Genomic DNA, 10,690 nt, shown 5'->3' with positions numbered 1-10,690 from the left:
AAAAAAAAAAAAAAAAAAGCAGCATATGAAAAGGTATCTCCAATTATGAATTGCAAAACCTGTAGTAAGAGACCTCAGGAGTTCCCTCTGGTGCTATAGCTTTGTAAGTTTTCAGTGATGTAGATAGATAAGATAGATTTTGTTTGTTTCATTAAGATGCTGGGCTTCTTTAGATTACCTCCTTAATGTCTCTTAAGTATTGGGATTGCAGTATAAGTTTTTCTTTGCAGAAGTAGATGATGTATATGAAATAGACTTAACAATTTATTCACATACTCCATTTTCACGTAACTAAAACATTTTTAGTTGGATATACTCTAAAAATCTTTTTTGTAATGTTTACATTCCTGAGTTTTTCAGCACCTCTGAGAAACTGTGTGAACCTGTTTATTATTTTAAATAGTATTGTGCTTTCTTGCCCTTATGTTCATATGATTTATACATTTAAATGTGTTTCTTCAGCTTTTGGACATGCTTAAATTCTATACTGGTTTTGAAATTAATGACCAAACTGGAAATGCTCTGACAGAGAATGAGATGACCACAATTCACTATGATAGAATTACATCTCTACAGGTAATTAAAATACATTATAGACTTTGTGTATGCTCCATAAGGTTTTGTCATACTACAATTTAGGTTTTTTATAGGTACAGATTGAAAACGATGTTAATTTAATAGTGTTTTTATATTCAATATTTTTAATGTTTCTTTTTCTGATGAATTCTTGAAAAATAAGACTTTCTTTTATAACCTGTCTAAATTCTGTGAATCAGTATACTGATATTTGTTACTCAGAAATATTAGTTATTGGGCCAGTTGGGTGCATTTAAATATTAGCTCTGCTGTCAGTTTTATTTTATTAAAGAGTATTTCAACATGTGGCAGGGGGTGTGTAAGCATTTTGCACATTTTTAAGATGAACACATATGATGGGACTGAAATTTACCAGTGTAGTTCAGATATGCCCAAAAAAGTATCTTCATTTGTTTTCTATTGCTGATCTTATCTTGTTCTTGAGCTTCAGTTTCTCTGATGGTAGAAGGAAATTTTATTTGTCAGTTTAAAATAATGCAGCTATTTCTGTTTAAAGTAATCCAGCTATTTCTGTTTTAAAGAGTCTTTTGTAGGGGGTAAAGGTTCAGTTCAAACCCTTTTATAATCAAGTTAGCTATCTCTTAAGAGATCTCTCTTCTCCAAAGCTGGAGGCATCATGCTACCTGATTTCAAACTATATACTACAAGGGTACAGTAACCAAAACAGCTTGGTACTGGTACCAAAACAGACATACAGACCAGTGGAGCAGAACAGAGACCTCAGAAATAACACCACACGTCTACAACCATCTGATCTTTGACAAACATGACAAAAATAAGCAATGGGGAAAGGATCTCCTATTCAGTAAATGGTGCTGGGAAAACTGGCTAGCCACATGCAGAAAAGTGAAACTGGACCCCTTCCTTACAGCTTATACAAAAATTAACTCAAGGTGAATTAAAGACTTAAAAGTAAAACCCAAAACCATAAAAACCCTACAAGAAAACCTAGGTGATACCATTCAGGACATAGGCATGGGCGAAGACTTTATGACAAAAACGCCAAAAGCAATTGCAACAAAAGCCAAAATTGGCAAATGGGATCTAGTTAAACTAAAGAGCTTCTGCACAGCAGAAGAAACTATCATCAGAATGAACAGGCAACCTACAGAATGGGAGAAAATTTTTGCAATCTATCCATCTGACAAAGGTCTAATATCCAGAATTTATAAGGAACTTAAACATATTTACAAGAAAAAAACAACCCCATCAAAAAGTGGGCAACGTGTATGAACAGACACTTCTCAAAAGAAGACATTTATGTGGCCAACGAACATATGAAGAAAAACTCAACATCACTGATCATCAGAGAAATGCAAATCAAAACCACAATGAGATATCATACCATCTCACACCAGTCAGAATGGCAATTATTAAAAACTCTGGAAACAATAGATGCTGGCAAGGCTGCAGAGAAATAGGAACACTTTTACACTGTTGGTAGCAATGTAAATTAGTTCAACCATTGTGGAAGACAGTATGGTGATCCCTCAAGGATCTAGAACGAGAAATACCATTTGACCCAGCAATCCCATTACTGGGTATATACCCAAAAGAATATAAATCATTCTACTATGAAGGCACATGCACACTTATGTTTATTGCAGCACTATTTGCAATAGCAAAGACTTGGAACCGACCCAAATCCCCATCAATGATAGACTGGATAAAGAAAATGTGGCACATACACACCATGGAATATTATGCAGCCATCAAAAGGAATGAGATCATGTCCCTTGCGGGGACATGGATGAAGCTGGAAGTCATCATCCTCAGCAAAGTAACACAGGAATGAAAAACCAAACACCGCATGTTCTCACTCATAAGCAGGAGTTGAACATTGAGAATACATGGACACAGAGAGGGGATCAACACCCACCAGGACCTGTTGGGGATGGGTGTTGAGGGGAGGGAACTTAGAGGACAGGCCAATAGGTGCAGCAAACCACCATGGCACATGTATACCTATGTAACAAACCTGCACATTTCCATATGTATCCCTTTTTTTTGTTTTTAGAAGAAAAATAAATAAATAAATAATGGTGTACAAAGCGAAAAAAATTCTCTGTTATTTTTCTTTCCTAGTAGGTATGTGGAGATACCAAAATGGCCTTATTGTTTTGGAAGAGGGATTAACTCAGATGTCTTTTCCTGCTTTTTTCACAGCGTTAGTGTTTTTGTCCTGTGCCCTTGGAATAACCACAGCTGGTGTGGCATGTGGTCTATTGTATTGACACAGGCAAAGCATCATTATTGCTTCCAGGGAACTTGGCTATTTCCCCTGTTGAGGAGGCCCCAACTTTGCCTGATGGTGCTAGCATTCTCCTAAGGACTGACTTGTTTATTTCCTTGCTTATACAATTATTTTCTCATGCTTGGGTTGCAGAGTCATTTTGCCATTGTGTGTAGTAATCTCATAATCCCATGGCAAGCTCACTCCTGGCAACCTTGGCAACCTTCTGTGTCATCCACCATGGAACACATGAAAACTTCTGAATCTTTTCTGTGCCACACGGGCATCAAGGAAGACTAGGGATATTATTTCAATCACTCTGTCGTCAAATCCCAAGGAAGACTAGGGATATTATCTCAGTCACTCTGTTGCAATGCTACTATTTCTGTTTTCTGACAGCTTACCCTATGTTGGTTGAGACTGCTACCCTGTGAGGTCTTTTCCCAGAGTTCCAAACAAAAGCAAGGCACAAGCATAATGTTTTTGGTCTTTCCTTCAAGTTCTCTCTGCAGCCAGAGTTTCCCTTGGGACTTTCTTTTAGTCTTGTTAGACCAGTTCTTGATAATCAAGTGTGTATTTGTTTTTTTCTCCTCTTCTATCAATAAAGCTTGCCTTTGTGGCTATTTTCATATATATCGAAAATGCTTTTAGATATCAAAAGCTGAACGCCGACTCTGTTTTTTACATTTCTGCTATGACAGTTGCAGTTTTTTCTCTTTTTATTACATGCTTCTGTCTAAGGTAGAGGTCACGTAAGAAAGAGAAATGCGTTAATATTTTTATAAAATATTTTCATTCTTAAATAGATGTTTATATTAATATGTAGACATTAATTATTAATATTTTTTGCTGTTATTTTCTAGAGAGCTGCTTTTGCACATTTTCCTGAACTCTATGATTTTGCCCTCTCAAACGTGGCAGAAGTAGATACTCGGGAGTCCTTGGTCAAGTTTTTTGGACCTCTTAGGTAAGACAACATGGAAAAACTATATATTCTTTTTTTGTATCATGCTGCCTCAATTTTACTTTTCTTTATTGCTTTTAATCATTTTGCAGTACTTTAGGTAATATTACTTGTTATTTCACTTTTCATTGACGTCTACAACTAGTGCTTCTCTCCAGCAGTTTGGTGTCTTTGTCACTTATCCATGTTTGGTAAAGTTTCTATTTTTTATGACGTATACACTTTGCTTAGATCTTAAATTTTTCTTAGAGTAGAATATAAAGCTGGTCATTTTCATCAATCAGACGACATATGACAAAAACCAATAAAGATTCATTATGTGTGATACTAGAGGTGTGACTTAGGGAAATTTTTGCATGTTTAAAATTTATAAAATTAGTAATATCCTCTGGCACTTAGTTATCTGCTAATATATGCTTTTGAAAATAGTGATAATAATGGCATACATTTATTTACTGTGTGAAAGACATTCTGTTAAGTGTGTAAACAACTCTGAAAACTCATACTAGAAGTAGGTACCATTTTACATATAAGGTATCTGAGACATAGAATAGTTAAGTAATTTGCCTAGGTTACACAGCAAGTAAGTGGCAGAGATACAATTTAAACCCAGATAGTGTGATTTCCAAGCCCTAACTTTTAACTACTGTACTGTATCATCTCCCAGCTCTTGGGAGGAATTATGTTTAGTTCTTTGACTATTTAAAATGTAATGAACTGAGGTTGGTTTGGTTGTTCCTTCTCATATGAGGATTTAATATAATTAATAACACATAGATTCATTTCATTCTTTTAAATAACTACATAGAGTTCCATTAAACAGGACCACCATACTATTTTTTAAAAAGTTAATCTCCTATTGGCGACTCTTTTTTTTTTTTGGGGGACGACGTCTTGCTCTGTCGCCCAGACTGGAGTACAGTGGTGTGATCTTGGCTCACTGCAACCTCCGCCTCCCGAGTTCAAGCGATTCTCCTGCCTCAGCCTCCTGAATAGCTGGGACTACAGGCACGTTCCACCATGCCCAGCTAATTTTTGCAGTTTTAGTAGAGATGAGGTTTCACCATGTTGGCCAGGCTGGTCTTGAACTTCTGACCTCAGGTGATCCTGCATTGGCCTCCCAAAGAGCTGGGATTACAGGCATGAGCCCCCGTGCCTGGCCTCCTGTTGGTGAATCTTTAATTTTTAAGTTTTGGCTTTTACAAACAGTTCTGCAATGAGCATCCTTTTCATACTCATTCCTAGAAGCAGAATGGCTGACTCAAATGGGGCGTGAGTTTAAAATTTGTTACATATTGCTTAATTTCCTTCAGAAAAGACTATATCAGTTTACACTTAAACTAGCAGTGTATGAGGATTTATTTTTCTCCCTACTAATGCTGGGTAAATTAGACTTTAATTTTTGCTATTTTTGTCTCATTTTACTTTGCATTTCCCTGATCTTATTTGGGAAATTAAGCATTTTTCTGTTTTTTCTTGGCCATTTATATTTCTTCTGTAACCTTCTTATTTTCTTTTGCTATTTTGCATTTCCTTGCTTGTCATCTTACTGATTTTAAAGAACTTTTAATATTTTTGATCCTAATCTTTTGTCTAGTTTGTGTTGCAGTTATTTGCTCTCAGTTTAACTTTGCTTATAATATCTTTTGTCATTATGGATATTTTAAATTTTTAATGACAACTGTCAATCTTTTAAATAACTATATTAGGTGCTTTATGTAGAAGTCCTTCTCACCCTAAGGTTATAAAATGTTTTCCTTTATTTTTAAAATACTTCTGTTGCCCTTTTTTTTTTTTTTAAACATTTAGCTTAGCTGCATAATTCATCTGGGGAATTTATTTTTGCCCGTAGAACTCCTTTACACTCTTAAAAATTATTGAGGATCCCGAAGAACATTTATGTGTATTATATTCATTATATTCACTATAGTAGAAATAAAAACTGGAACGATCTTAAATATTCATTAATTCATTTAAAAATACCAATTGAGGCTGGGCGTGGTGGCTCATACCTGTAATCCCAGCACTTTGGGAGGCTGAGGCGGGCGGATCACCTGAGGTCAGGAGTTCGAGACCAGCCTGGCAAACATGGTGAAACCCCATCTTACTAAAAATACAAAAATTAGCCAGGCGTGGTGGTGCATGCCTTTAATTCCAGCTACTTGGGAGGCTGGGGCAAGAGAATGGCTTGAACCTGGGAGGCGGAGGTTGCAGTAAGCCAAGATTGTGCCTCTGCACTCCAGCCTGGGCAACAGAGTGAGACTCCGTCTCAAAAAAAAAAAGTATATTGATTGAAGTCTGTTGTGTGTTAGCCATATGTATTGCTAATGAAAAACGTATTCTCCAAAGTGAAAAAAAAGCCACCATTAAAAGAGTGTCATTGTTTTACTTTTTTGTGACTGATTTAATTGAAGACAGATTTGCAGATCTGCTTCTGGATTCCGTTTGTTGTGATTATTGTTTTGGTTGAAGTAAATTAAGACAATTCGGCCTTACACAGAGGGAAGTGTATTTTGATAAGCTTTATCAAATAATTGGGAATGTTCTTTGATACGCTATGAAAACTTGACAAGTGGTAGTTCCTTTAAAAATTAGTTTCAGAGTAGAATCTGAAACCGTGTCAAGGAAGTCTGTACAATTAAAATGAATTAATTTGAAAAATTAGAAGCTAGGTCTTGCTTATGGATAAGAGGACTCAATGTGTGAATCCTTCCCAAATTAATCTATGGATATATTTTAATTCCAATCATAATTCTAGCAGGATATTTTATAGAAATTGACAAACATTTTAAAAATAACATAGAAAGGCAAAGGAACTATAATAGCCCAAACCATTTTGTAACAGAACAAAGTTGGAAGATTTCTGCTAATTTCAAGACTTGCTGTAAAGCTATAGTAATCAAGACATTATGGTATTGATAAATGGATAGATGTATAGATCAATGGAATAGAATTGAGTCCAGAAATAGACCATACTTATATGGTTAGTTGAGTTTTGACTAATGTGTCAAGGCAACTCAGTAGAGAAAGGATTTCATCAGTGGTGCCGAAACAATTAGATATCCATATGCAAAGTATAAACCTTGACCCATACTTTGCATCATATACATAAATTAACCAAAAAGGGATTATAGACCTTAATGTCAAACCTAAAACTTCTAGGAAATACGTGAGAAATTTTTTGTGATCGTGGTTTGTGCAAAGATTTCTATAGACACCAAAGCACAATCCATAATGGAACAAAAAATGATGAATTGGACTTGATCAAAACTAGGAGACTTCTGCTCTTTGAAAGACATTGATAAGAGAATAAAAAAAAAAGCTACAACCTAGAAGAAAATATTGGCTAAATAGATACTTGATGAAGGAATGGTACCCAGAAATCTCAGAACTCAATACAGTAGTCCCCCACTTTCTGCAGGAAATGTGTTCCAAGAACCCCAGTGGATGCCTGAAACTGTAGATTGTACTGAACCCTATACTGTGTTTTTACATGTACACGTAAAAACCTATGATAAAGCTATGAATTAGGCACAGTAAGAGATTAACAACAATAATAGAACAGTTATAACAATATACTATAATAAAAGTTATGCGAATGTCGTCTCTCTCTCAAGAGATCTTATTCTACTGTACTTAACTATTTCCAGACTGTGGTCAACCATGAGTAACTGAAATTACGGGAAGTGAAACCACAGATAAGTGGGGACTCCTATAATAATAAAACAATTTACAAGTGACAAAAGATTTGAACAGACACTTGACCAAAATAGATGTCAGCAAGCCCATGGAAAGATGCTTAACACGTTTAGTCATTGGGGAAATACAAATTTAAACCATAAGAAGATACTACATACCTATTAGAATTTTTTTTTGTTTTTTTAAATGGGTAAAGCCAGGCACAATGGTTCATGTCTGTGATTCCAGCACTTTGGGAGGCTGAGGCAGAAGGATCACTTATCTACTAAAAATCAAAACAATTAGCCAGGCGTGTTGGCACAATACTTGTAATCCCAGCTACTCAGGAGGCTGAGATAAGAGGATTGCTTGAGCCTGGGAGGTTGAGGCTGCAGTGAACTATGATCATACCACTGTACTTCAGCCTGGATGACAGAGCAAGACCCTGTCTCAAAACAAAACAAAACCAAAAAAAAAAAAAAACCAACCCTGAAACAGATAATATTGACTCTTGGCAAGGATGTGGAGCAATTGGAATTCTCATAATTGCTGGTGGGATTCAAAGTGGGATAGCCACTTTGGAAAAATTTGAGTTTCTTGTAAAGATAAACATGAACTTAACATTATGATCCAGTGTTTTCCACTTACAGATATGTTCAAGAAAAGTGAAAACTTATGTTCACACAAAAATATGTACAAAAATGAATATAGTTGCTTTATTCAAAATCGTCAAAAACTGGACTACACAAATATCCTTCAACTGTGAATGAATAAACATACTGTGTTGCAGCCATGTCATGAAATACTGCTCAGCAGCATAGAGGAACCAACTACAGATAAATATGCAGTGTGGGTGAATCTCAAATGCATTATGCTAAGTAAAAGCAGCCATTCAAAAGGCTACCTAAGACCAGGCATTGTGGCTCACACTTGTAATCCCAGCATTTTGGGAGGCCGAGGCAGGTGGATCACTTGAGCTTAGCAGTTTGAGACCATCCTGGGCAAGATGGTGAAACCTCGTCTGTACCAAAAATACCAAAATTTAGCCGGATGTGGTGGTGCACACCTGTGGTTCCACCTATTCGGGAGGCTGAGGTGAGAGGATTGCTTAAGTCCCGGAGGTGGAGGTGACAGTGAGCTGAGATCGTGCCACTGCACTCCAGTCTGGGCGACAGAGTGAGACTCGTCTCAAAAAACAAGAGAAAAGACTAACTAATGTGTGGTTCCATTTATTTGACCTCCCGGAAAAGACAGAATTACAAATAGAAAACTGATTATGGTTGCTGGGCTGGGATGGAGAGTAGGATTTGCTGTAAATTAGCACAGGAATTTTGGGGAGGTGAAGAAACCAATTAAATAGTGGAAAGCAATGAAGCTCATGGTGGCAAATACTGGTTTTCCAAAATTCTAATTTTTCACATTCACGTGGAAGTTCAGATTTTATCATTGATAGCAAGTACTGATAGTTGTTTTCCTTGAAGTTATAGAGTTATTTTATTCAAAATTTGAAATTTAAAAAAAAATGCCATTTGTCCAAGGCTGTATAAACTGTTTGTCTTTTTTTTTTTTTTTTTTTGAGACAGAGTCTCACTCTGTCGTCCAGGCTCGGGTGCAGTGGCATGATCCCAGCTCACTGCAAGCTCACCTAATGGGTTCGCACCATTCTCCTGCCTCAGCTGGGACTACAGGCACCTGCCACCACGCCCGGCTAATTTTTTTTATTTTTAGTAGAGACGGGATTTCACCATGTTAGCCAGGATGGTCTCGATCTCCTGACCCCATGATCCTCCCGCCTTAGCCTCCCAAAGCACTGGGATTACAGGCGTGAGCCACTGCGCCTGGCCAGTATTAATATTTAAAAGTGTTCTTGGTGACTGCCCAGAAGGCACACTTGGGTACAATGAAAGGTTTGCAGAAAATATTTTGAGAACCCTGCACTAAAGCCTTAATTTTCATTGCTGATTTTTAATATTTGCTGCCCATGTCATAGTATTATATTTGTTTTTTTAAGCTATTTGTAAAAATACATGTTTCAAAAGTGAATATGAATAAAATATTATCTATTCTGCAGTTCAAACACGCTCCACCAGGTGGCATCATACCTCTGCTTGTTGCCAACTCTTCCTAAAAATGAAGACACAACTTTTGATAAAGAATTTCTCCTAGAATTGCTGGTAAATATTAATGTCCTCTAAATTTTGCATGTGGTTTTCCCTGCCTTTTTAAATCATTCTTAAAGATGTAGGTTCATATAGATTTTTTTGTGGGCCAAAGATTAGGTGGATAATTCCCATTTTCTTTTTGGAATTGTATTATCATTTGATTTTTATGAGATTTGTTTTCTCATCCATCTTTTGAATTTCTTTTCTCAAGTATTTTATCTCTTCAAACTACTTTCTGGATGAATCATTCTATTAGCAAGTATTTATGTGCAAATCACTTCATTGTCTCTTTCAGTTCCTAAAAATTCCTGTGCTATTTTCTGACAATGTAGAACCTCTCATGAGTCATTTTTTTTGGATTAATAATAAATCTTTACAATAGAAAGAAATGAGGACTTTTTTCAGGAATTCTTCTTTTTTTTTTTTTTTCCTTTTTGATACCAAGTCTCTCTCTGTCGCCCAGACTGGAGTGCAGTGGCGTGATCTCAGCTCACTGCTACCTCTGCCCCCCAGGTTCAAGTAATTCTTGTGCCTCAGCCTCCCAAGTAGCTGGTATTACAGATGTGTGCCACCACTCCCGGCTAATTTTTATATTTTTAGTAGAAGATGGAGTTTTGCCACACTGGCCAAGCTGGTCTTGAACTCCTGGCCTCAGGTGATTGACTTGCCTCGGCCTCCCAAAGTGTCAGGTTTACAGGCATGAATCACCGTGCCTAGCCTTTTTTCAGGAATTCTTCTAATGGGAAATAAGTTTGAGGATAATGTTGATCCTGTGCCTATTAAGGTCTTGTGGCTAGAATTTTATTCCTAAAATTTCCAACAAAAGAAAATAATTTTTAAAATGTATAGTGTGACAACATTATGTTTTGTTTCCTCCCTTTCCTAAAGGATTTCCTCAGACTTCGGATTCTTCTAATATTCAATTTATGATTAAAAAGTTGAAACATACATATTGTTTAGCTATCATGGTTTTTTTCTATAATTATACTATCTTCACTGAAGAGAATGTGATACATTTTAAGAATATGTCATTTTAGCATTACTAGATAAACACTT

General features: G+C 36.3%; 1 protein-coding gene across 1 annotated transcript in view; it reads left to right on the top strand.

The window, feature by feature from the left end:
- Positions 1-10,690, top strand: part of AQR (aquarius intron-binding spliceosomal factor) — a 118,092-nt gene that overhangs the window by 42,276 nt on the left and 65,126 nt on the right. Inside the window, exons 12-14 of the mRNA XM_011992691.1 lie at positions 463-576; positions 3,694-3,797; positions 9,544-9,646. Of these exons, the coding sequence (XP_011848081.1) occupies positions 463-576; positions 3,694-3,797; positions 9,544-9,646 (321 nt within the window). The remainder of the gene's footprint in view (positions 1-462; positions 577-3,693; positions 3,798-9,543; positions 9,647-10,690) is intronic.

This window comes from Mandrillus leucophaeus, unplaced genomic scaffold, assembly GCF_000951045.1.
Source record: "Mandrillus leucophaeus isolate KB7577 unplaced genomic scaffold, Mleu.le_1.0 Scaffold417, whole genome shotgun sequence".
In the NCBI taxonomy this organism is placed as follows: domain Eukaryota; kingdom Metazoa; phylum Chordata; class Mammalia; order Primates; family Cercopithecidae; genus Mandrillus; species Mandrillus leucophaeus.
This window is presented reverse-complemented; position numbering and strand designations above follow the sequence as displayed.